Here is a 27,521-nt window from a genome sequence, read left to right on the forward strand (position 1 = left end):
TTCCATCCATAAAGATCTTTGTAGTCATCAAATACTTATTACACTCCTGCAATGCATGGAGTGCAGAGGGCATAGGATTGGGATCACCCACAATTCACATGATTCTGTGTGGCTCCCATTCTTTTAACTATTATGAGCTGACATACGTTGAATGTGACATTATGAGTTCTGTGTGCTTACATATGAACACTCCTCACTGCAGTGCCGTGTTGGCTGGTTCATTATAAGCATGTGAATCTCCTGGTGGGAGCACGAGTGGCTCAGACCACTGTCTTCTTTCACTGTCTCACGTGTTTTGAAGCTGGACAACTCAGGTTCATAACAACAGCAGAGCTCATGAGAGTCAAGTGTGACTTTCATCTTTCTTTTCCACCTTTTCCTTAGTGAGTCTTCAGGTTTGCTTCTTTTGTTCTTTCTCCGTGTCCAATGTACCGAGCACAGAGAACTCTGAACGACCAGCTGCTGTATTAACCAGGAGAAGGATGGCACTGGCAGAGACACGGGCTTGGTCAGATAGTTTGGGGTCTGGTGCCAACTCTGCTATAAGTAGCTGGTGGTTTGGCTGTGTCACTGAGCTCTGTGCCCGGTTTCCTCAACAGTGAATCAGGGCAAGTGAAGTTACCATCACCACCATCCTTTTTGTGATAACATTCTTTCTTCCTCACAAGAACCCATGTGGAAGTCACTGTCAGGAAGCATAGACAATACCAACCATCTTCCTGGAGCATCAAAGAAAGATTAATTTACAGCTAGCAGAATAAGTGGTAAATATCCTCACGTCGTAGAAGATAATTCATGTGTGGTATAACGGGAAGACTTTATTAATATAACCACTGCTCTACTCCACTGTGCTGGATAGCTGGGAACTAACTACAAGCAGAGTCAAAATACTCTTAGAGATGAGAATAAAAAGTACTGGGGGGCTGCTGGAGAAGATGGCGGAAGAGTAAGAGGCGGAGATCACCTTTCTCCCCACAGATACATCAGAAGTACATCTCCACGTGGAACAACTCCTACAGAACACCTACTGAACGCTGGCAGAAGACCTCGTACCTCCCAAAAGGCAAGAACCCCCCACCACGTACCTGGGTAGGGCAAAAGAAAAAAGGAAAAACAGAGACAAAAGGATAGGGACGGCACCTGCACCAGTGGGAGGGAGCTGTGAAGGAGGAAAGGTGTCCACACACTAGAAGCCCCTTCGCGGGTGGAGACTGCGGGTGGCGGAGCGGGGAGCTTCGGGGCTGCGGAGGAGAGCGCAGCCACAGGGGTGCGGGGGGCAAAGCGGAGAGATTCCCGCACAGAGGATCGGTGCCGACCGGCACTCACCAGCCCGAGAGGCTTGTCTGCTCCCCCGCCGGGGCGGGCGGGGTTGGGAGCTGAGGCTCGGGCTTCGGTCGGAGCGCAGGGAGAGGACTGGGGTTGGCGGCATGAACACAGCCTGCAGAGGGCTAGTGCGCCACGGCTGGCCGGGAGGGAGTCCGGGGAAAAGTCTGGACCTGCCGAAGAGGCAAGAGACTTTTTCTTCCCTCTTTGTTTCCTGGTGCACGAGGAGAGGGGATTAAGAGCGCTGCTTAAAGGAGCTCCAGAGACGGGCGTGAGCCGCGGCTAACAGCAGGGACCCCAGAGACGGGCATGAGACGCTAAGGCTGCTGCTGCCGCCCCCAAGGGGCCTGTGTGCGAGCACAGGTCACTCTCCACACCCCCCTTCCGGGGAGCCTGTGCATCCCGCCACTGCCAGGGTCCCGTGATCCAGGGAAAACTCACCCGGGAGAACGCACGGCGGGCCTCAGGCTTCTGCAATGTCATGCCGGCTTCTGCCGCCGCAGGCCCGCCCCGCATCCGCGCCCCTCCCTCCACCCGACCTGAGTGAGCCAGAGCCCCCGAATCAGCGGCTCCTTTAACCCCGTCCTGTCTGAGCGAAGAACACACGCCCTCCAGCGACCTACACGCAGAGGTGGGGCCACATCCAAAGCTGAGCCCCTGGGAGCTGTGAGAACAAAGAAGAGAAAGGGATTCTCTCCCAGCAGCCTCAGGAGCAGTGGATTAAAGCTCCACATGTGTATGTTTCCGAGTGAGATTTTGTCTGTATAGCTTTGCTTTCACCATTTGTCCTAGGGTTCTGACTGTCCGTTTTTTTTTTTTTTTTTTTTTTTTTAAAAAACTTTTTTTTTCAATAATTTTTTTTTAATTTTAATAACTTTATTTTATTTTACCTTACTTTATTTTATTTTATCCTCTTTCTCTCTCTCTTTCCTTCTATTTTTTCTCCCTTTTATTTTGAGCCGTGTGGAGGACAGGCTCTTGGTGCTCCAGCCAGGCATCAGGGCTGTGCCTCTGAGGTGGGAGAGCCAACTTCAGGACACTGGTCCACAAGAGACCTCCCAGCTCCATGTAAGATCAAATGGCAAAAATCTCCCTCTCAACACCAAGACCCAGCTCCACTCAACAACCAGCAAGCTACAGTGCTGGACACGCTATACCAAACAACTAGCAAGACAGGAACACAACCCCACCCATTAGCACAGAGGCTGCCTAAAATCATAAAAAGGCCACAGACACCCCAAAACACACCACCAGACATGAACCTGCCCACCAGAAAGACAAGATCCAGCCTCATCCACTAGAACACAGGCACTAGTCCCCTCCACCAGGAAACCTACACAACCCACTGAGCCAACCTTAGCCACTGGGGACAGACACCAAAAACAACGGGAACTATGAACCTGCAGCCTGTGAAAAGGACACCCCAAACACAGTAAGATAAGCAAAATGAGAAGACAGAAAAACACACCACAGATGAAGGAGCAAGATAAAAACCCACCAGACCTAAAAAATGAAGAGGAAATAGGCAGTCTACCTGAAAAAGAATTCAGAATAATGATACTAAAGATGATCCAAAATCTTGGAAATACAATAGACAAAATGCAAGAAACATTTAACAAGGACCTAGAAGAACTAAATATGAAACAAACAGTGATGAACAACACAATAAATGAAATGAAAAATACTCTAGATGGGATCAATAGCAGAATAACTGAGGCAGAAGAACAGATAAGTGACCTGGAAGATAAAATAGTGGAAATAACTACTGCAGAGCAGAATACAGAAAAAAGAGGAAAAGAACTGAGGACAGTCTCAGAGACCTCTGGGACAACATTAAACGCACCAACATTCGAATTATAGGGGTTCCAGAAGAAGAAGAGAAAATGAAAGGGACTGAGAAAATATTTGAAGAGATTATAGTTGAAAACTTCCCTCATATGGGAAAGGAAATAGTTAATCAAGTCCAGGAAGCACAGAGAGTCCCATACAGGATAAATCCAAGGAGAAACACGCCAAGACACGTATTAATCAAACTGTCAAAAATTATATACAAAGAAAACATATTAAAAGCAGCAAGGGAAAAACAACAAATAAAACACAAGGGAATCCCCATAAGGTTAACAGCTGATCTTTCAGCAGAAACTCTGCGAGCCAGAGGGAGTGGCAGGACATATTTAAAGTGATGAAGGAGAAAAACCTACAACCAAGATTACTCTACCCAGCAAGGATCTCATTCAGATTTGATGGAGAAATTAAAACCTTTACAGACAAGCAAAAGCTTAGAGAGTTCAGCACCACCAAACAGCTTTACAACAAATGCTAAAGGAACTTCTCTAGGCAAGAAACACAAGAGAAGGAAAAGACCTACAATAACAAACCCAAAACAATTAAGAAAATGGGAATAGGAACATACATATCGATAATTACCTTAAAAGTAAATGGATTAAATGCTCCCACCAAAAGACACAGATTGGCTGAATGGATACAAAAACAAGACCCATATATATGCTGTCCACAAGAGACCCACTTCAGACCTAAGGACACATACAGACTGAAAGTGAGGGGATGGAAAAAGATATTCCATGCAAATGGAAATCAAAAGAAAGTTGGAGTAGCAATTCTCATATCAGACAAAATAGACTTTAAAATAAAGACTATTACAAGAGACAAAGAAGGATACTACATAATGATCAAGGGATCGACCCAAGAAGAAGATATAACAATTATAAATACTTATGCATCCAACATAGGAGCACCTCAATACATAAGGCAAATGCTAACAGCCGTAAAAGGGGAAATCGACAGTAACACATTCATAGTAGGGGACTTTAACACCCCACTTTCACCAATGGACAGATCATCCAAAATGAAAATAAATAAGGAAACACAAGCTTTAAATGATACATTAAACAAGATGGACTTAATTAATATTTATAGGACATTCCATCCAAAAACAACACAATACACATTTTTTTCAAGTGCTCGTGGAACATTCTCCAGGATAGATCATATCTTGGGTCACAAATCTAGCCTTGGTAAATTTAAGAAAATTGAAATCGTCGTATCAAGTATCTTTTCCGACCACAACGCTATGAGACTAGATATCAATGACAGGAAAAGATCTGTAAAAAATACAAACACATGGAGGCTAAACAATACACTACTTAATAACGAAGTGATCACTGAAGAAATCAAAGAGGAAATCAAAAAATACGTAGAAACAAAAGACCATGGAGACACGACGGCCCAAAACCTATAGGATGCAGCAAAAGCAGCTCTAAGAGGGAAGTTTATAGCAATACAAGCCCACCTTAAGAAACAGGAAACACCTCGAATAAACAACCTAACCTTGCACCTAAAGCAATTAGAGAAAGAAGAACAAAAAACCCCGAAGTTAGCAGAAGGAAAGAAATAAAGATTGGAACAGAAATAAATGAAACAGAAATGAAGGAAACAATAGCAAAGATCAATAAAACTAAAAGCTTGTTCTTTGAGAAGATAAACAAAATTGATAAACCATTAGCCAGACTCCTCAAAAAAAAAAAAAAAAGGAGAAGACTCAAATCAACAGAATTAGAAATGAAAAAGGAGAAGTAACAACTGACACTGCAGAAATACAAAAGATCATAAGAGATTACTGCAAGCAACTCTATGCCAATACAATGGACAACCTGGAAGAAATGGACAAATTCTTAGAAATGCACAACCTGCCAAGACTGAAACAGGAAGAAATAGAAAATATGAACAGACCTATCACAAGCACTGAAATTGAGACTGTGATTAAAAATCTTCCAACAAACAAAAGCCCAGGACCAGATGGCTTCACAGGCGAATTCTATCAAACATTTAGAGAAGAGCTAACATCTAACCTTCTCAAACTCTTCCAAAATATAGTAGAGGGAGGAACACTCCCAAACTCATTCTACAAGGCCACCATCACCCTGATACCAAACCCAGACAAAGATGTCACAAAGAAAGAAAACTACAGGTCAATATCACTGACGAACATAGATGCAAAAATCCTCACCAAAAAAAAAAGCAAACAGAATCCAACAGCACATTAAAAGGATCATACACCATGATCAAGTGGGGTTTATTCCAGGAATGCAAGGATTTTTCAATATACACAAATCAATCAATGTGATAAACCATATTAACAAATTGAAGGAGAAAAACCATATGATCATCTCAACAGATGCAGAGAAAGCTTTTGACAAAATTCAACACCCATTTATGATTAAAACCCTGCAGAAAGTAGGCATAGAGGGAACTTTCCTCAACATAATAAAGGCCATGTATGACAAACCCACAGCCAACATCATCCTCAATGGTGAAAAACTGAAACCATTTCCACTAAGATCAGGAAAAAGACAAGGTTGCCCACTCTCACCACTCTTATTCAACATAGTTTTGGAAATTCTAACCACAGCAATCAGAGAAAAGGAAATAAAAGGAATCCAAATTGGAAAAGAAGAAGTAAAGCTGTCACTGTTTGCAGATGACAAGATACTATACATAGAGAATCCCAAAGATGCTACCAGAAAACTACTAGAGCTAATCAATGAATTCGGTAAAGTAGCAGTATACAAACTTAATGCACAGAAATCTCTGGCATTCCTATACACTAATGATGAAAAATCTGAAAGTGAAATTAAGAAAACACTCCCATTTACCATTGCAACAAAAAGAATAAAATACTTAGGAATAAACCTACCTAAGGAGACAAAAGATCTGTATGCAGAAAATTATAAGACACTGATGAAAGAAATTAAAGATGATACAAATAGATGGAGAGATATACCATGTTCTTGGATTGGAAGAATCAACATTATGAAAATGACTCTACTACCCAAAGCAATCTACAGATTCAATGCAATCCCTATCAAACTACTACTAGCATTTCTCACAGAACTAGAACAAAAGATTTCATAATTTGTATGGAAACACAAAAGACCCCGTATAGCCAAAGCAATCTTGAGAACGAAAAATGGAGGTGGAGGAATCAGGGTCCCTGACTTCAGACTACACTACAAAGCTACAGTAATCAAGACAGTATGGTACTGGCACAAAAACAGAAAGATAGATCAATGGAACAGGATAGAAAGCCCAGAGATAAACCCACGCACATATGGTCACCTTATCTTTGATAAAGGAGGCAAGAATGTACAGTAGAGAAAAGACAGCCTCTTCAATAAGTGGTGCTGGGAAAACTGGACAGGTACATGTAAAAGTATGAAATTAGAACACTCCCTAACACCATACACAAAAATAAACTCAAAATGGATTAAAGACCTAAATGTAAGGCCAGACACTATCAAACTCTTAGAGGAAAACATAGGCAGAACACTCTATGACATAAATCACAGCAAGATCCTTTTTGACCCACCTCCTAGAGTAATGGAAATAAAAACAAAAATAAACAAATGGGACCTAATGAAACTTAAATGCTTTTGGACAGCAAAGGAAACCATAAACAAGACCAAAAGACAACCCTCAGAATGGGAGAAAATATTTGCAAATGAAGCAACTGAGAAAGGATTAATCTCCAAAATTTACAAGAAGCTCATGCAGCTCAATAACAAAAAAACAAACAACCCAATCCAAAAATGTGCAGAAGACCTAAATAGACATTTCTCCAAAGAAGAAATACACATTGCCAACAAACACATGAAAGAATGCTGAACATCATTAATCGTTAGAGAAATGCAAATCAATACTACAATGAGATATCATCTCACACCCGTCAGAATGGCCATCATCAAAAAATCTAGAAACAATAAATGCTGGAGAGGGTGTGGAGAAAAGGGAACATTCTTGCACTGTTGGTGGGAATGTGAATTGGTTCAGCCACTATGGAGAACAGTATGGAGGTTCCTTAAAAAACTACAAATAGAACTACCATATGACCCAGCAACCCCACTACTGGGCATATACCCTGAGAAAACCAAAATTCAAAAAGAGTCATGTACCAAAATGTTCACTGCAGCTCTATTTACAATAGCCAGGGCATGGAAGCAACTTAAGTGTCCATCAACAGATGAATGGATAAAGAAGATGTGGCACATATCATATATACAATGGAATATTACTCAGCCATATAAAGAAACAAAATTGAGTTATTTGTGGTGAGGTGGATGGACCTAGAGTCTGTCATACAAAGCGAAGTAAGTCTGAAACAAATACCGTATGCTAACACATATATATGAAATCTAAGAAAAAAAAAAAGGTCATGAAGAACCTAGTGGTAAGATGGAAATAAAAACACAGACCTATTAGAGCATGGACTTGAGGATATGGGGAGGGGGAGGGGTAGGCTGTGAGGAGGTGAGAGAGAGGCATGGACATATATACACTACCAAGCGTAAAGTGGATAGCTAGTGGGAAGCAGCCGCATAGCACAGGGAGATCAGCTTGGTGGTTTGTGACCACCTAGAGAGGTGGGATAGGGAGGGTGGGAGGGAGGGAGACGCAGGAGGGAAGAGATATGGGAACATGTGTATATGTATAACTGATTCACTTTGTTATAAAGCAGAAACTTACACACCACTGTAAAGCAATTATAGTCCAATAAAGTTGTTAAAAAAGAAGAAGAAAAAAAAAAGCTAAGTTCCATAATCGCACACACAAAAAGTATGTGGATTCATGAGTGTCCAGGGATGGATCCTTGAGACTGAAACATTTCCACCTCTGTCACAGCTCCCTCTGCCTACTTAAGCTTTGGTTATTTCATGGTAACCAAGTGGGCAGCTTATAAGCGGGACCACGAAACAAGAAGTTACCTGTGACAATCCAGTGCATCACTACCAGGACACCACAAACTGGCGACCTGTGGGCCAGACGTGGCCTGCAAATGTTTTATTTAGCCAAAAGGAAACTGTTTCAAATTTTAGTTGGTTTCCAACATTTAGAAATCAGATGTTTATATAAAAATATGGATTCTGAACTTGGGTTGAAATACCGGAAGATAACAGTTTCTGAAAGGGGACAACTGACTGGGGCCGAGCAGTGTCTGTTCTCGTCTGTGTCCCCCCTGTGCTCCCCATTATAATACACGAAGTGGGGTTCACTCATTCACATCCCTTCCTTCCCCACTAAGCCTTGCGTTTGCCCACGTTCTCTTAAACAGCGAGGTTTGGGAGAAGAAGACATGCCTGGCTACAGAAGCATCTGGTTTTCCCTTATTCCTTTTCTTCTCCATTAGCATCAATAAGTTTGGGATCAGTTCTTTTTATGTCTCCTTGTCTAAAATGGAAACTTTTGTTAAGAGCTAGCTAGACATTTCCAATCTAATTCTTGTAATTCATTTGTGCTAGGCAATAAGATAATGTTCCCTCGTTTTAACAAAAAGTCACCTACTATTCAAACATGGGTAGAGGACATGGATGGATGTTTTACTGTTGATCAAAATATGCCAGCAGTGTTTGTTTAAGAAGAGGATTCCTTTAGTCCAGAAGAAATGCTCCCTTACATGCATCTAAAAAACTAAATTTTCATCAGTAACCACTAAGTGGAAAACCAAAATTGGTATTTTCCAAGTGTCCTTTTTGAAAAGTGATCCAGATTATGAAATCAGGCTCTGCCACAATGAAAGAGCAGTCAAGTCCTACCTAAGGCATTGTGAACTGAGGCAAAGGCAGCAGAGTACAGCTTACTGTAGACGGCCAGGGCTCACTGGCTACTGGAGGGTCTGTGAAAGAGACACCACACCCCCTTACCTGGCCACCATCATGCTTCCAAAAAAGGCAACCCAGTACATCTAGCCAAATACTACATTCTGACTTCACTGACCCAACAGATTTGGTGATGACTTAGAATGTATGTTAGGATCTCTCAATGTGTTCAGTTTTTCATTATTCAAATAAGCACCACTGTATGTGGCCAGAGACCCCAGGTGTCTGGAGAAGGTGTCAAATCTGCCTGGATCCTGGGATGGTCCCTAAAATTGCTCTATTGGGTCGGCATCGGAAAAGAACAACCAGAGATTCCTACTAGGGCAAGGATCCTAGATCATCTCGTCCCCAAAAGCCACAGGGACCCTCCTGAGATATCTCTTACTGGTTAGCTAGTTTCCACCTAGAGAACTCCTGGGAAGGAAGTTTCAATGGTCACCGTGTGTACATACGTCACACCTACAGTTACAACCACATCATGATGCTCCTAACCCTTCTGGATTTTTCTTTATATGAAGTTGAAACATTGTTCCCTGAACTTTATCCACAGGCCCCAGGGCTTCCCTCTGAAGCAAAAGAGAAGAAACATGTCAAGTCTGCCAGAAGGTCTATATTCAGTTAGAAAATTCATTTAGGCCAATCTCCTAAACATATGATTTTAAATGGCATATTACATTATTTTTTTTTGATTTTGACCATCTTTCTTCGTTTACAACATTTCTGTCTAAAAAAATTAAATCAGTGTTCATAGTGTTCTGCATATTGTAAGCATACAGAAAAGTATGCGTGTGTGATGGCAGGAGATAATGTTTCAAAGAATATTTTGGTTTTTCTAGATCACGTGAGGTAGCATTTATGGCACCTACAAGGGCATGTGAATTAGCTTCTTTTCTAGGAAGTTCTAAGGTACAACTGTGACTTTAAGCTCAGTCTATATTGGCCCCAAAGTGTAGCATTTTGAGGTCGATTTTATTCATCCCTTCAAAAACTATTAATACTTATTTGTTGAGGACCCGCTGTGTGCAGGCAATGTTCTAGAAACTGGGATCAAAGTGGTGGGGAATACAAAGTTGCTGTGCAGATGCCAATCAAACAGGCCCTGCCTTGGTGAGCTTGGCACCTAGAGGTGAGGGGTAGAAGATACAAAAGATGAGAGAGGCAAAAAATGCTCTCAGAGCCCCAAGGAGGGAGAGGGTGTGATTAGAGGAAGTTCACGGGTTGGACCTTGGAAGTTGTGTAAGATATTTAACAGGCCTCGACGGTTTAGGTAGAGAGCTTTATAGGTATTGACATAACAGAAAAACCTAAGCCATTTATTCCAACAGTGGCCCTAAAAGAAGGGCAGCAGTGGTTCTGAAGGTTTGGTTAATTTCATGGATGTTGAAGGTTATTAATGAAAGGCTGTAACTTTTACCTGCATTCCCTAACTTATATTATGCACATTTTGTATTCATCAAAATAGTCTTATTGCCTTCTTTGATTCAACTGAAAAGCACATGCTATACTTCTGAACTTTTAATGCTAATAAGACATCTTTTGTATCTGTTTTGTATTAGTTCCTTTACCATTTCACTTGGAAACTGGTTGTGCTGCCAAGTGTTTGAAATGCTCTAACCCAGGAACAGTGCTCTACAGGTGGGGTAAGTACGGTGGGGCCAGGCCGAGGACAGCCTTGGATACTATCTGAAGGAGCCATTTGATGTTTCCATCTGCCACTCAACTGGTCAATCACTCCCCTTTCACCTACTTTCTGTCCATCTGCCCTGGGTCCTGAGACAAACAGGATTTAAGGCAGATAGGAAAGATATAAACGCATAGATAAAAACAAGCATAAAAAGAGTGGATGAGAAAAGCAGAACAATGTAAAAATAAAGACAAGAAAAAAGAGACAGAGAGAAATCCAGGAAACAGCTAGAATAACAAACGTGTTCTTCAAAGACCTACCCACATGGGCTATAAATTTCTCTCTAAGCTTTCTGGCAGCCAACACAGTCTTATGGACTTGATGCACAGCCCATAAGATCAACACAGGTACTTATTTCGGAGAGTAACCCTTTAGGAGATGTGTGAAAGAAAAGGCCTTCTGGGAAATCCTTCTGCTGGAGTTTCCAGGTTACTGTTTGATGGTGTTCTGCTAATAATTTTGCCCAAACAGGGACATTTCTGAGAGTGAAGGGAGGGGCACTAACAACAGTGACATGGCCTCCACTGGTCTTCAGGAGGCATCATCTCAGGCTCTTGTTGGGGAAACCGGGGCACATGCTTACGCCATCAACTCAGTTCTTCTTTCGAAACTTAAAAAAAATACCTTGGTAAACATTTTGTTAAATCTCCAGCAGTCTGTCTACTTTTTTGCCAGTGGCCTGTTTTTGGATTATCAACGTGGCACCTTCTAGGAACTCTCTGAGGACATTTCCAGTGAGACTTACAGCAGTAAATAGAAGTGATCGTGCGAATGCTTCTCCTGGGGTCTCTGTTTCTGATGTTCAGTCTGAGGCCTCCCTTTCACATTTGTGTCTCAGTGATCTCTGGTTGGCTGCTGCCATGTGGCGGGGAGGATCCTGTTCAGGAGTGCACCCCCTCGTGGTGGTCACAGACGCTACAGTGCTGATGCCGGATCCCAGGGGTGGGCAGGGGCCCAGTGATGCCGGGTCCTGATGGTGGGTGGGGGGCCAGTGATGCCAGGTCCTGGGGGTGGGCAGAGGCAGCAGTTAGCCACCGTCCTTAGTGCTTGGGCTCCTTGTCTTTGAGGCCACTCAAGGCACAGCCCCACTTCCTGCTCCGGCCAGTGTCCACTCCGGGAGACCCCCACGGCCAAGCGCCTCTTTAACTGTCCAGGGCAAATATGTTAGCCCACAGCTGTTGGAGCAGGGGCCGGGCATCCCCTCTCAGCCCCGTAAATGAGGCTATCTTAGCCCAGGACGACCTTCAGCTCCCATCCTCTGTCGCCTCCGATCTGAATTCTGGGAAAACAAACTTTATTTTTAATGTTTTGGTTACCGTGTCTTTCACCAATCATGCCACATTTCCTAGTCGTTGGCTTCCATTTTCAATGTGGTCCATTTATATTTACTTTTCAAAAATCCTTCCATGTCCTGTTCCATTGATGGTCTCCTTTTTGGTGGCCCAGGGGAGTCATTTATTTTTTACTGTTATGTTTCTTCTACCATTTTACTTAGAAAAGAGAGAAAAATGTATGTGCCCAGGAAGACATTCGGCAGAGAAATAATCTTTAGGGTCTGGTACTTGGGAGGGAAGTGGACTGGTCAGAGGGAGGCCCTGAAGGCAGACTGGCGAGTAAGGGCTGTTACCACCTAGAGTCAGGGTGCAGAAGGAGAGCAGTGCATGGGTCCAGGGGCACTGCTGCTGCGTCAAAGAACAGTATCTATTTGTCATGGACATTTCAAGCAGTGCACTATCAGGATATGACCTCCATTTTGCAGAAAAGTTTGCTGGCATCAGGCACCAGCCCAGTTCAGACACTTGCTGGGTGACAGGGAAGTGCTACCTGGGCAAGTGAGAAGTTCTGTTCCTTTGGCTGTTATCAGGGAGCAAGAGGGCTCCTACGGAGGGTATGCTTGGGGGCTGGCAGCGTCTACTGATGAGTCCAGCGTCTTCCAAAGCACCTGTGTAATGATGCTCGTGAGATCACCTGCCTCGAGAATCCCTCTCCTTGTTCTTGGAACCTGCAACCTCAAAGGAAGTAGCTCCAAATGTTTGAGAGATCGAACAGTTGGTGTCACTCTCAGACACACAAGCAATGCCCCAAGGAGTTTCAAACCCAGTTCCAAACATTCACCTTCACAAACCCACAGTTAAAAAGGGCAGCCCAGGTTAATGCCTTGGAAACTTGGATTAAGAGATGTCTAGAGGATTAGGTAGTTTACAGAAGCAAACCATTTGTTTTCCCCTTTCACATCCTGTTGAGACTTGCTATCAGCCTACATGTTTGAAGCTAATTAACACACTTTCCTCAATGATGCAGAGCATTTATTATTGACATTATTTATTTTATTCTTTATAATGATAAATGCTATGTATCGTTAGCATTATGTTATTATTATTATTTAGCTTTAAGGCTCCTCATTTATAGTTGGATGAGTGATTTGAATTAACCTGAACAGAAGCAGCATATATAATTCCTACGTTGGGTCAGGACATAGGGGACACCTGCTTAGCTGTACACTGTAGGAGTGAGTGTGAACCAGTGTTACCCCAGGTCTCTTTGGAGGGATCTGGGTCTTTCTTTTCCCCCATCCAAAAGATGCACGACAGACAGAGTTGTCCTTCAATCGGGAGTTTTGGGCAGCAGCCTTCCCTCGGGAGACCTTCTGTGGTGGTGTCAGGATTGTAGCCACTTCTGTTCCTTCCAGTCACGGGGTCTCCACGACTGTTCCTTCACAAATGCACATTTCTGTTCTCTGAAATGATGTGTTGTCTCTTTCACCTCCCCGACCACAATGCTTTAAGACGGTAGCGCCCTGTACGAAAATGTGCTTTACTTCATTCTGTAGGACAAGGTGAGCTCAGGATGGACCTCAACCTCCAAATATGTCCCACGTCAGAGTTTCCTCATGAGGGGCGTACTCACTTCTTTCAGGGGATGACACCACACGTGACAGGTGCATGGCACGTGGGCATCCCTCGCCCCTCACTGCTGCACGAGGCACATGTGACGCATCCATTGTTGACGACACTCTTTCTCACCGAACCTTGACCTGGCCTCTGAATCCTTCTCATCCACTGTGCCACGGCCAGCAGCTTCCGGGCAAGGGGAGCTGGGCTGCGAGACTGACTCTGATTTTCCACCCGGCCTTCTCCGCTGCTCCCTTAGGAACAAGACTCCAGGTGCACTCACGTGGCGCAGACGCACAGCCGTGTGCATTTTCCCACTTAATTATGGTTCCCAAGGGCAGGATGCGGCCGGGGCAGCTGGCAGCACTGGGTGTCTGAAGGAGTAAAGGCAGAGAGGGGACATGGCACGGAAAGAGGAAATATCAAAGAAAAGGGGAAAATGTGGTTACTTCCTAACACTGCCAAGACCCAGCTGTGGAGGCCCCTTAGGCAGAGCCACCCCTGAAGTCACCAGTCGCTTCACTGCCACGCCTACCCGATGGTTGGTTAATGCTCTGAGACTGCGGCAGCCATGCTCCCTTCTGGAACTTTCTACCCTGCTAGGGTAAGCGCAGACCCAGGGCTCCCAGCTCCACCTTGTGAGGGATGAGGGAGTCTGGTCATTTGGAGGCACTAAGTAAGGGATGTGACTTAATTTCGTGGAAGCTAACCCTCTGTAGCCTCAGCCCCACCCCCTGGATCCTGAGTTAGTAGCCAGTAAATATCTAAGACATTCTTAACTGATTGCTAAGGTGATGATGGTGGTGATGACAGCTGTGATCACATTAGCCAACATTTATTAGGCATCTGCTGTGCATCAGACACCAGGCTAAGCTCTTACGCGCATTCTCTTGGTTAATCCTCCTGACCTCATGGGAGCGGTTATCCCCCGATTTTCCAGATGAGGAAACGGAGCATTCAGCAAGCTTACCTGTCACGCCCGAGTCACAGAGCCAGTAAGAGGCGGAGCCCTGAGTCCAGCCCAGGCCTTGGGACTCTGACTTCATTGCCCCCGTCACCATCTTTTCCATGTTTCTTGATGGCAGCAAACCTGGCAATGGTAGAGGCCCCCGGGAGAACTTAACAGTAAGGGCAGTAATCGGGACACAGTCGTTCACTTTATTATCAGCTTGGGTCCTATTCTGTTTCAATTCGACTTCAGGATGGAGAAGACTGTCTTGATAAACTAGGCCGCTGACGCGGTGACCTTAAGAGCAGCTGCTACATCAGGGTTTCACAGGGGGAGGGGAGGCTCAGTCTGCAGCACGAGTCACCACTGCAGGTCGTTTCCTCACTCAGAATGGGAAGGAAATGTTCTAGTTCTCTCGTTTGTTCCAAGAAAACGATGTTCATTTATTTATTTTTAAAAATACAAAAAATACAAAAAATGTTTCGGATGAAGCTGCACACGCCTGATTCACACACGGGGCCCGTTTTCCTGGTGGTGTTTAGATGTTTCCCAGAAACAGGGATGGTGGAGTCCTCCTGACAAACCTATAGGGAAATGAATCGTGTTCCTGGGCTTCAGTCTGAAGAGGAAAGTCCACTTCTCTACACAGAGGCTGTGATCATGAAAACTCGTGAGTTCACGTGCTCTGACTCAGTTGTTCAGGGTCGAGTTTACTTGGGGAGGAGAAAAGCCAACCACTTTTCACAGCTCCATGAAACGTGAGCATTTATTTCGCGCGATGACCTGGAAGAAGACTTCCTGGAGGAAACGGACACTGGAGCCGTCTTCCTCCTCTAACATGTCAGACTTGCCTTGCAAAGACACCGTCTGCACCCACTACTTTCCAGGGGACCCTCTCCTCCCTTCTGGAACGTGGTAAAAGCGTTAAGAATGGTCTCTGGCACACAGCCTACCATGGCTGCCCTTGGTTCTGTGTCCCCGAGAAGAACAGCAATAGTTTTCTGTCCTCTCTTATTTGAGAAGGTGATATGGGTCTCAGGTGGGGGGAGTCGCTGTGAGTTGAGTTGTGTCCCCACAAAGATGTGGTGAAGTCCTAACCCCCAGCGCCTGTGGACAAGACCCTACTTGGAAGAAACTGTAACCAATTATTTGTAAATGTGACCAAGTTAAGAGGAGGCCGCTCGGGGTTCGGGGGCCCCGTGACTGGTGTCCTTGTGAGGAGAGGGTCTGGAGGCAGGCGCAGGGAGGGGTTGCCGCTAGGATGGGGGAGGCCCCGCAGCCCACAATCCGCTTTCAGACTCCACCTCCAGGGCTGTGAGAGAATCACTTTCTGTTGCTTCAGGCCATGCAGTCGCAGCAGCCCCAGGAAACTCACACAGAAGGTGAGTGCATTTCTCTTTAGCGATAAGATTGGGCTTTTCCAGGACTGGAGGGTGCGGGTCCCAGGCCCCTGACGCAGGCAACCCCAACAGCTGAGGAGTCAAGCGTCCGTCCCAGGCACCGGTCTCAGGGTGAACCCACAGTCACATCCACGCTGCCCGGGCGAGCTCACCGCTGCCAGTTCAACCCTCCTGGGAGGGGATAAAAATCAACCCTTGCCTGAGAGGAACCTTGGAAGATGTACGGGAGTTCATCAGGCAGAGACAAAAGCATGGAACTGGGGAACACTGAGTTTAGGGAACTCTAAGGAGGTCTGTTTGTGATAAGAGTAAAAATTGCAAGGTGTCAGAAATGGGAATATGTTATCACAGAATATTCAGTAAAGTTCCCTGTTAGTTATCTATTTTAGGTAAAGTACTGTGTATATGTTCATCCCAATCTCCTAATTTATCACTTCCCCCCACGTTCCCCCTCTGGTAACCGTAAGTTTGATTTCGAGATCTGTGAGTCTGTTTCTGTTTTGTAAAGAATCTGAAAAAGAATGGATTCACTTTGCTGTACACCTGAAACTAACACAACATTGTAAATCAACGGTACTCCAAAAAAAAAAAAATGCATTTCAAAGCTTCAAAAACAAAACGGGAATATGAACGTCAAGTATTATACCGTAAGAATGCACTTTTCAAATCGCAAGAAGCTGGACAAATATTAGGTAGTTCTGTTACCCATCTCCCACGGTCATTGAGACCAACTAGGCATGTAAACAACGGCTTACTGGTATATCCCAGAATAGCTGTGATTTCATTATAAAATGTTATGTCATAATACAATCTTTTGGATGCAGCTGGCTTCACTGCCAGACCCCAGAGATCTGGAAAGGAACCTAAACCTCTATATTAAATAGGTAAGTGAGTTTCCACGAGGTTTTACTGAATATGGTTTACACGTGTCTCTTATGCAAGTATCTGGTGATCACCTAAAACCCATGCCATTTAGATACAAATATTGACACAGATAGATGGGATCTGGCTACGTAATGAGTGGATATGAGCATTACAAACATTTCCGAGTCTTTACTTACCTATATTCTATTTTAATCTATGTTTAATCTAGCAGTGTGCAAAGGTATAAAAATAATGTATGTATTTTTAAGTGGTCGCATACTTAATAAAAATTATGAACTTGAAAATTATAAAAAAATATAAAAGTGGCAAGCTTTGAGAAACCACAGAAGAAATGTTAATGAAAAATTAGAGAAGAAAGTACATGATGATAAGACTAAATGAAACGCTACAGTGATGAGGAAGGACAAGACATACTATAGCAGAGCAACTGGATATTAAGAGAAAAACAATACACCAGAGGTCTAATTAAACAGAAGTACCGACTGCAAGCAGTTGATGAGCTATAATCCACTATGACGACGTTACAACACTGAGCAGTACAGTGTAAGCTAAGGGGACAGATCCACATCAGATAAACCTACCAGAAATGATCATAATAGAAGGTCCACGGGAAGGAGGAAGAAGGACTAAGTTTATATGGGGCTGTCACAATTTCACATCTGCTATGATACCTAGCCCTTATGTCCTAATGTGCTGTGGGCCTGCGTCTGCTCTGATTGGGCCTCTGTTTCAGCTGGTTGGGGTCCACCTTGCCCTAGTTATTAAATCCTTTGACCATAATCTCTGCCCAAGCCGAATATCTGTAGTTCCCTTCATGACAGGCCAAACAATTTTGAGTGCGGGAGCACTCACAGATTTTCCTTTCCCTAACTGACCACAGAGAATCGTCCAGTTGCCCCTACATTTTCCCTCAGCCTAAAAAGGAGGGATTCTTGTTGTTGCTGTTATTCTGGCTGCATCTGAGAGGCCAGGTTAATACCCACGATAAAGTCCTGCAGGAGGAGGAAAAGTGAAACGGTGGTCCAAGGCTTTCAACGGTCTCAGAGCAGCTTTGGGACGTGAGAGAAATAAACAGGAGGGGACATGGAGTTTAATAAATGTTGCTGTGAGCTACACACTGGGGTCTACGTTTATATCTACTGAGAAATGTGGGAAAATAAAACTCTTTTTGGATCGTAAATCGGCCTCTTACATGCATGCATCCACGAAGTGACCGCGATTCGCAGGCTGCAAAGACCCCTCCACACGACGACCTCTGCCGTTTCTCACTTCTCTTCTCACTTGCATTTTTGCCCCTCTGGGCTGCGTTTCACATTCTGACCCTACCCACACCTTTATCTGAAGCTTTCCTCAAGGCTTCTTCACCAACAAAACACCCCAAGCAATCCAACCGGGTGTGTAATCACTTCTCCTTTGAAATGTCATTAAACCCACTCTCGCATCCCCAGCGGCTGTTCCCCCCAGTGCCTACGGTGTGAACTGGGTGTCCGCTCAGCTCTCACCGCAGGAGCAGGATTTGAATTCAGGGTGCACTAAGGCACTTACTGCTGTAACTGTGTCCAGGCCGCAGCCGTAAACCGTAAAGTTGGCTGCTTCAGTCACCTCATCCATTCTGTGGTCTTTGTAAATTTACGTCTTTTTAGAAAATCCCTTTTTAAAAATCAGGTTTTGATTAGGTTTTAGGGGAAAGGTTGATTTGGGCATACAAGTTACATTAGCCAGAAAATAGGTTACTAATAGAAAAAATTTTAAAAAGCAGTTTTGTAGGAAAGAGGGCTAGTTTACATTTATCTTAAGAGGCAACAGGCTAAATCTTTTTTTTTTTTTTTTGCGGTACGCGGGCCTCTCCCTGCCGTGGCCCCTCCCGTTGCGGAGCACAGGCTCCGGACGCGCAGCCTCAGCAGCCATGGCCCACGGGCCCAGCCGCTCTGCGGCACATGGGATCTTCCTGGACCGGGGCATGAACCCGTGTCCCCTGCAACAACAGGCGGACTCTCAACCACTGCACCACCAGGGAAGCCCTAGGCTAAATCTTTAAATAGGTTTTAAATGATTCAGAAAATCCTGAGGTGGCAACTCCATGATCAATTAAGAGTTAAGTTTCTTAATAAAATGGAGCAGGGGATGGAGATCAGATCAGATGGTCTCTGAGGTCTCCTATCCTGCAAATTCCATGAATCTGTTCCGTTACTAGTGGACCCAGGCATTTTTGGGGAGGGGCGCCCCATCCTTCTGAAGCTGAGATCACGGTGGTCTCAGGGGCTGAGTCATGTCTGTGACCTGGGATGTGGCCGTACGTGTCCTCTGCTTCTGTTTTCCTTCACAGTGACAACTGAGGACCTATCTCTTCACACAAAATATCCAAGACCACACAATACAAGCAGCTTTATAAAGAGAAAATGTCCTCAGACTGGCTGGGACACAAACATAGAAAGAAATGTTATCTCCCCCAGGATGGGACGCTTGCAGGACGGGAAACCTGCACATGAACGACTGTTCAGTGATCCCCACGCACAATGCCCAAGTGGCCTCCCAACACGGGCGCCATTTTTACATCCACCGCACGGACATGGGAGCTTCCCTGCCTGAACCCAGGGCCACAGATGTCCTGGAAGAACCTTTCAACTTCAACCCTGGGCTAGAGTCTGTGGAAACTGGACAACAGAAGGCTGCCATCCTCAGAACGAGGCCATTCCCACTAAACTCTGGAGTGAGAAGACCCTGCAGAGCTTAGCAGGAGCTAAGGGAAGCAGAGAAAGAATCTGTTGATAGATAAGAGGCTGGGTTCTGTGAAAGATGACGATGGAGCAAATACTAGTGAACGTTAGTAAGAACCCAAGAACGAGATCCAAATCGCGACCGCCTCGGCCAGTTACAGCACGGACCTTGAGGCCCCCAGCTTACTCTCTGCCTCATATTTAAACCTATTTAAACCTATTTCTGGTACGTGATGTCTGCCCTTGTTTAGAGACCTTCCTTGAGGGAGGTTCTGTCACCTTTCCCACCCAACCATTCTTTCTAGGACGTTCTAAAGTTCTTCTTTAGATTGACTTCAATTTCCCCTTCAGTATCTTATCACGACCTTCTGCACTGTAAAGCCACCTCCTCCTTCAACAGGTAAGACTTCAGATTTCTGACCCTGCAGCTCCTGTCAGGCTGCTGTCTCTTTCCCCTAGCGGGTCTGCTCACCACAGTTCCCAATCTCTGAGCTCTATACACCTCTGCACTTCCCCAACGTGTAATATCATGAAGGTCGTGCCCTGGGGCAACAGGTCTTGCTGGCAAAGGAGGAGTCTGGTAAGATCAGCTTCAAGGGGACTGGGGGCTACTGTTGCATTTCAGAACCACCCCGACCCCCCAACACACAATTCTCTCCCATCACATTATCCTAGGAGAATGTCTGGGACTGAGCTTGGTGAGGAGGGGCTGAGATTTTGGATGACAACGCTGATAAAAAGAGGCTGAGGTCCCGAGCTACTGAGTGGCTATCAAAGGCTATCAAAGGCAGTCTGATAAAGATTCTTCAGTCGTTCCCGGTGTCGGCCTGTCTCTGCCCGTGGTGTACTCTCACCCCTGGAGATGATCTCAGTAGATCAAGCTCTTCTCTGAGATGTATTTCGCTACAACCAAATTTATTATTTCTCACCTTTCCATGGGCTCCTATCTTTTCAAGACATGAGGACAAGATGCAAAGGTATTTCTTTGTGTCCACGATGGGACTTGGTCTACTATTTTGTATATGCTGACTGGTGTGATTAAGAACTTTCTAAAGTTTGGAATAAATCATCCATGAATTCGGTGGCAGGAAAAGAATTTTTTCCTGTCTAAATCTTCTTTTATATTATCTCAATCCTTACACATGCTGAAGAATTTCTGAAATTGTTTTACCACCTTTACAGATGGCCTATGTCCATCAACGTGTAAGATACACATTTTTTTAAGGAAAATGTAGGTGAACTTTGGGGTTAACCGGCACAGCATGTAGAAAGCACTCTGGTAAGCTGCAACCCTTTATAAGATGTAAAATACCAGTAACACACCTGGCAGAGGTGATGCAGGAAGGGTGCTCCTGCGAGCGCCGACGTCCCCGGCTAGGCGGCCCTACCTGTCCCGGGATCTCGGAGCTCCTGCCGGGTCCCAGGGGCGCCTTAGAAAGAGGTGTCACTCGGTGGCAGAACTCACCTTCGCACTTGAGCAGGAAGAAGTCGGCGCTGGGGCTGAAAGAGGCGCTGAAGTAGGCGCAGTTGTCCACCAGGTCGCAGGACAGGCACTGCCTGTTGAAGCTGCCCACCGTGTTAGCACTGCAGGGACAGGGAGCGGGCAGGGCTGTCACCAGGGGCGAGACCCTCGGCTCCAGCCCCTGCGCCCAGCATGCTGGCTTCTCTCCCGCGCGGTCATCTGGGGACCATCCTCCCACCTGTCTCCCTGCTGGCACGCCTCGAGTGCTGGCTCTGCTGTCACCCTCCCACAGGGCCGTCCTAAGGGCTGCCCACCCCCAACCCGCCAGGAGCGCTCAGCATGGCTGCTTCCTGGGAGTCATGCAGGCCCAGGCGTGTCCTGATGGGAGTGTCGGGTGTGGGGTATTATTTCTAGTGCCTCATCCCTCTGAGCAGGCGACTAGCACTTTAGGAACAGAAGCTACGTGTTCTGGATCTTTCACTCCCCTCAGAGCACCTGCCGCCGGGACAGGACAGGGCAGGGGCTCCAGAAACAGCAGCGGTGGGGGGCTCCGGCTGCTGCCACGGCCGGTGAGGAGGTGCCGAGGGCGCTTCTCACCCCTTCAGGTGTCACCCAGGACCGCTCTGGTCAAGCACAGTTTCACATCAAGAAGGCCTAACGTGTTTCCAGAAGCTATAAGATACCGAGGCATCTTCCAATAAACCTGGAAGAAGTCCAGGTCTGAGTGTGTGGCATGGGAAGGCTGCTAACGTGAAAGCGGTCTACAAGAGTGAAGACACTTCACAGGAGACAGGACAGGTCAGAGGAAGCGCAGGCGGCCGGCCTCCATCGCCTTGGCTAAGTTGGTGACGGGACTGGTGGGATTATCCTGGTAGACAAGCAGAGATGAGCCGTCCACAGAGAGGAGCAGACCTGTGACGGCGTGGATTTGCCGGAGTTTCCTCTGCCTCCGAAAGGCAGTGCCTCTCTCCCTAGTGCAGCCCTTACTGTCAGCACAGGGGCCGGCGGATAGGCAGGCGGCCGTGCACCCGATGGGGCTTCCCCGACTCCCGGCGGTGGGGGAGGGGAGACTGGCATCGGCTCCGTCCAGGCCACGAGGGCCACAACGCAGTAGCGTCCTCTTAGGTGGCCCTCGTGCGTGGGGCAGGAACCAGCTGCTCCCTCCTTCCCGTCTGGAGAGCAAAGCGGTGGAGGCGACAGTGCCTCACGCCCTCCTCCACTTTACTGGCAGAAGGCTCCTCGGGAGAACCCCACTTCAGAAGCACAAGTTCTCCCTGGTGAGAACGGGAACTGGGGCGGGGGGCAGGCCACGAGGTTTATGCTGAAGGCGGATGGACCCTGGAGAACACCTTGTCCTCTGCAGGATGCAGAGGCCAGCCCTGCTCCGCCCCCTTCGAGACTGCGGAACTCAGCCAGCACCCACGTGGAGGAGGCCAGGGCAGTAGGACTGACCCCACCCCAGTCCACCCGTACATTCCCAAACCCCAGTTCCCTCCTGTGAAACTCCGGCCAAGAGTGATCCTTCCAAGTTCAGCTTCGACTAAGGTGAAAGGAAAGGCTGTCAGACGTCTCCCGAGGGAGAGACTCAGTCTGGCAAAAGCAGAAAACTACGACAATGCCTCCAATGTGGGGGCCTCAGCACCTTCGGTTATTTCTCCCCAGCCTGCGTCACGTGTGCTGGCGCCTCTCTCTGCCGCCCCCCGTGTACTGCTGACGGTGTGACTCTGGAACGCGAAGCCTCTGGCGGGAGACCGCCGTGCGCGGGGGTCGGGGGACGCACCTGTACAGCTGGCGTCTCCTCGGCAGGTCCTCCGTGCTGAGGAAGTAGCTGCAAAGACCAGCAGGCGCACGGCAGTTAGCTGGCTGCGGGGCAGGTGTGTTTCTGCGCGCCAGGCTCAGCCTCCGCAGACCTCCCTGAGGACGCGCTGCTCAGGGTCCACAGAGAGAACGTTCCCGCCCGGGGCCAGCTCCACGCTGGACGCAAAGGCTGATCCCGTGACTCGGCGGCCCGTGCCCGCCCGGGACCCCTGCGTGGGAACCCTGGCTCCCGCGGGGACTCCCCCACTGCCTGAGCTGAACCCTAGCTCTTCCTGCCACTGACCGCACAGTCTGGAGGAAGGCACCTGACCTCTTTCAGCCTTGGCCCTACTTCTCTGAGAAGCGGGGAAAGCAGTGAACCTGCACCAGGACAGGAGCGGCTGTCCTGAACGAGGCCAGGCTCGCGACGCACTGGGCTCACAGCGCCCTTGAGTCCCGCCTGGAACCAGCAAAGGCTCAGCCACCCCGCACAGCCACCGTCTCAGCCACAGGACTGGCTGCAGGCCCGACGTCCTCACGGGGACCTCGAGACGTGGGACGTGGGGTGGTCGGGCGGGAATCTGAGGGCGCACTTTCGTGAAGAAACTAGGGCCTCGGGGCGCTGCCCAAGAGGGAGAGTGCTGAGCACCGTGTGAGGGGAGGAGAACACAGAGAGGCGGCCCCGCACGCGCACTCACATCTTACTCCGCGTCTCGTCGTAGGCCAGGATCTTGGTCACGTCCCAGTCCCCGGAGGTGATGGACTGGATGTTGTCGTTGCTGCTGTTAGGCTGGAACACAGATGGGACACGGGGTGGGGGTGGGGCTGGGCCTAGCCTCGCGTCTCGGCCCGGGGCCCTCATACACAGGCTGACCACCCTCGGGCCGCAGCCCCGCCCCTTCTCTGAGTGCCCGCCTGGAGGGGCAGCGCCCGTGGCTGCCCTGCGATCAACCAGCACCCAGACCAGCAGCAACTCCCACCGTGAGCTCCGTGTCTTAAGCGTCAGTGCTTCACACGCTGCTGACACTGTTCCTTCACCACCTGTAAATCTGATCAGCAGGTCAGTATCACAGGGGGACGAGGAGGGAGGAAAGAGAAATATGGAGGAGTGGATGAGACATGGCAAGGAAACAGAGAAAGAATAAAGAAACGATGGGAGGGAGGGAAGGTAGGAAAGAAGGAAGGAAGGGAGGGATGAGGGAGGGAGGGAGGAAGAAACCCCCCCGGGTCTTCGTCATTCTCCCCCGTTCTTCACAAGGATGGCTTGAAACCGTTTATTGCGTGTTGTGCGTTTGCACACACACTGTCTCTCCCTAAGTGCCTCCCAGAGCAGAACAGTTACGACAACACATCACAACAGAAGGAGAAAGACGTGACCATCCCAACAGGAACGGGCTGTGAGATGCTGAGGTATGAGCCACAGGCCGGCTGTTCCAAGGGCGGGTGCCCCGGGCATGGGTGCAACGCGAATGCTGTTAAATCAGGCACGGGGCCCGAGGCTCACACTGTGGGGCACGGGGACCCCAGAAATGGCCTCGGGAGAAGGGAGAGCCTGTGCGGGCAGGACGAGGCGGGAGAAGTGGGCTGCCCGGGGTTCCGGAGGGCAGTGGGGGCCGAGGGGCTCCTGGGGAGGCGCCCCCCGGAGGGGGGGGCCCTGCCCCTGCTGGATGACTAACGGGTCCTCAGCCCATGCTGGTCACAGGGGTGAGTCCGAGATGGGCTGAAGGGAACACCCCAGCATTTTAAGTCTTGACTGAAGTGATCCCAAATGAGAAGCCAGGAATCCGGGGCCACAGCGCCCAGGCCTTAGGAGTAAGAGCTGGATGTCAGCCCGTCTGCAGACGTTCTGGAAGCCATGCAGTAAGTGGCTTGAAAACGAAAACATCCGTATCTGAGTCTCTGAGTCAAAGTGGTCCCTGTCCTGGAGCCACAGCCGAGCTTCCGTTCCTGTTCTATCAGAGCTGCTCCGTGTGGGGCGCTCTGGGAATTCTGCTTTGGAGATCGCCTTCTGGGGCATGCCATGAGTATAAATCTTCTACTTTATATCCACAGAATATTTTTGATAACTTTTTTAAAAATAAAATTTTATTCACATGCCCTGATCTCCTTAGACTCTGCTTCAACATGGAAGCCCCACTGACTGAGGCCGAGGGCAGTGCTGATGGGAGGCCCGCAGCCCCTCACCTTCCTCCTAAGGGCAGGGTTCCCTGAGTGCAGCTCCGGGGTCCCACCCCGTGGGGAGGGGGCAGGGGTGCCCGCTCTGCAGGAGGTGGCATTCGCCAGGCTGTCTGCTCTTTCCAAACGCACCTATATTCAGCTCCCACATTCCCTGCTCAGCGATGCTCTGCTCTTATCCTGTGGCTGCAGCATAGGGAACGGCAGTGCATCTGGCTGACCGTGGAGGTGGGATGCCCTGGGGCCACGAGGACACTGTGCCCGGCCCCCAGGACCCAGAAGAGGGAGGAAAGGCCAATGTGGGCGGACTGACAAAGCGGTCTACACACACGTGTCCTGTGCTCAGACCCAGCAATGCACCCAGTGTCCTCTGATATCGTCAGAAGTGTCATTCGTATTTTTGAGCATTACAAGAGGCACGAACGCCACCCCTGCCCAGTCAGGACGGCTGGCTCGTGAAGGCCCCGTCCGTCCCCACGTGGGGACCCGCCTTCCAGTTTCAGGGCCCGGCTTCCCCCAGGGAGCACTTAGCTCCCCTGCTGAGGCGGGGGGAAGGCCCCCAGGGCATCCCCCAGCAGAGCAGGAAACTAGGGAGCTTACCTGGGAGGAGGACACCATGATGTGGTAGAACTTCCCCTGCCCCCCCTGCGGGATCGCTCGGACAAAGAAGAACTTCCGGCCGTCCTTGGAGAACACTGGCTCTTCATTCTGCGGACGAAAGCCATCAATTAAGTCTACAGACTGTTTTGAAGGAGTTGAACCAGGATAAACTACATTTTGAGATACACTTTCCATGTAATTGCCAATGAGAGATGCAGTTGAAAGGCTAAAGGCTGTGTGGGGCCTTTTCTCTCCTTGGGAATCACGAGTCAAGCCTTCAGTTTCCTAAGAAAATAATGAGAAATTCAGAGGAATTCAGAGGCAACTGCCTAAGCAGAGGCGGACACACAGGCGTCCCCTGGTTCACAGGACACCCAGCTCACCAAGCCAAACAGGAACTCAGCACTAAAAAAGTGCAGGGCTGGGCTCCCCGCTTACCTGTGGCCCCTGCAAAATTCTCCAGGGGCATTTTTTTTTAAACCATTTTTAAAAACTGAAACATAGTTGATTTACAATGTTGTGTTAGCTTCAGGCGTACAGTAAAGTGATTCAGTTATATATATATATTTTTTTTCAGATTCTCTTCCATTATAGGTTATTACAAGACAGTTCCCTGTGCTATACAGCAGATCCTTGTTGTTTATTTATTTTATACATAGTAGTGTGTGTATATTAATCCCAAATCTCTAATTTATCTCCCCCCCAACCACGCTATCTCCTCTGGTAACCATAAGTTTGTTTTCTATGTCTGTGAGTCTATTTCTGTTTTGTAAATAAGTTCATTTATATCACCAGGGGTGTTTACCATCTATCGTAATTCTGAACAATCACAAACCTGATTTTGCCTAAAAATGAATTCTAGTCTTTCCATCCTGTCTTTTGTTCTTTTATTTAATAAAATCCACCTCATACTGAAGAGCCCACCAAGGAGACAAGAGAAAAGAAAGAAACCCCCAGCAGACAAGGACAGATTCTGCACATTCTACGACGGAGGTGAGAGCACACGCTATTCCCAGGGACTCACTGTGCATATTACGCGGCTTCTAACGAGAAGGAAGTTCCACACGGGCACTTACTAGATGGCACGTGTCTGCCTGGATCTACTGTCACTGTTCCCTGGGAACAAAATCAGCGTTCCCAGTTTTCCCTGGGGGGAAGAATTCCAGGCTGCATTCACAGCCAGCGCCTGTAGCATGTTGCTGCATCTTGGCCTGGCCCTCACCCCCCAAGCTGAGAAGCCACCACGCAGCCCCCAGCCACCCCCTGTGGGTTGGCTGTCGCCTTAATAGGCAAGAGGGATTGGCGTCTCAGCCTCTAGGAAGCTCCAGCTTGAAAGTTTCCATCCGTGAACACCAATTAGTTGTGGCTACGATACACATTTTCTGATTCAAGGAGCTCCACGCTAACGTGAATGAGAACAAATGGTAAATAAACCCCAGCTGGCACGAGGAAAACTCATTTCCCTGCAGTGAATGAATACATGCAAATATGATACGCCCAGAGAAATAAACCAACATGTGATTAAAGTGACATTTAATCTTCATGAATATCTGCAGTAAAATGAAACCTTTAATCTGCAAATATTTATTTTTCTATTTAGTGCTGGAAGTATGGTATTTAAAAATAGAGGAAATGGAAAAATCAGCAGTAAATCTGGCTTTTTAAATGTACTTTTATTTGCCAACTTCAGGATGGATACCGCAATACTGCTTCCGTTTTCTGGGGAAACGTCTGTACTTTTGGCAGAGAAAAATACTATGAGTAAATGTAATAAATAATTAATTCAGGCCTGAAACATTGCTTTTACACTGAGAAGGACTCAGGCATTGCAACGTCATCTTTACATTGATCCTGGGAACATTCCACAGCCGGCAGGTGAAGGACCAGCCTTTGAACCTCTCTGAGACTTGGTTTCTCATGTAGTAAATGTATATTTAGTGAAAAAGTACAATGACTTTTGACTAGGAG

The 27,521-nt window shown here is 47.4% G+C and overlaps 1 protein-coding gene across 1 annotated transcript in view; it reads right to left on the bottom strand.

Annotated features, from left to right (window-relative positions):
* The window catches only part of DPP6 (dipeptidyl peptidase like 6), a 772,535-nt gene that overhangs the window by 65,270 nt on the left and 679,744 nt on the right, over positions 1-27,521 (bottom strand). Inside the window, exons 13-16 of the mRNA XM_027101408.1 lie at positions 25,554-25,661; positions 23,477-23,568; positions 22,762-22,809; positions 20,985-21,103 (exon numbers count right to left, since the gene is read on the bottom strand). Of these exons, the coding sequence (XP_026957209.1) occupies positions 20,985-21,103; positions 22,762-22,809; positions 23,477-23,568; positions 25,554-25,661 (367 nt within the window). The remainder of the gene's footprint in view (positions 1-20,984; positions 21,104-22,761; positions 22,810-23,476; positions 23,569-25,553; positions 25,662-27,521) is intronic.

Source organism: Aethalodelphis obliquidens, unplaced genomic scaffold (assembly GCF_003676395.1).
Source record: "Aethalodelphis obliquidens isolate GAN/ISIS:26980383/991018 unplaced genomic scaffold, ASM367639v1 scaffold5, whole genome shotgun sequence".
In the NCBI taxonomy this organism is placed as follows: Eukaryota; Metazoa; Chordata; class Mammalia; order Artiodactyla; family Delphinidae; genus Aethalodelphis; species Aethalodelphis obliquidens.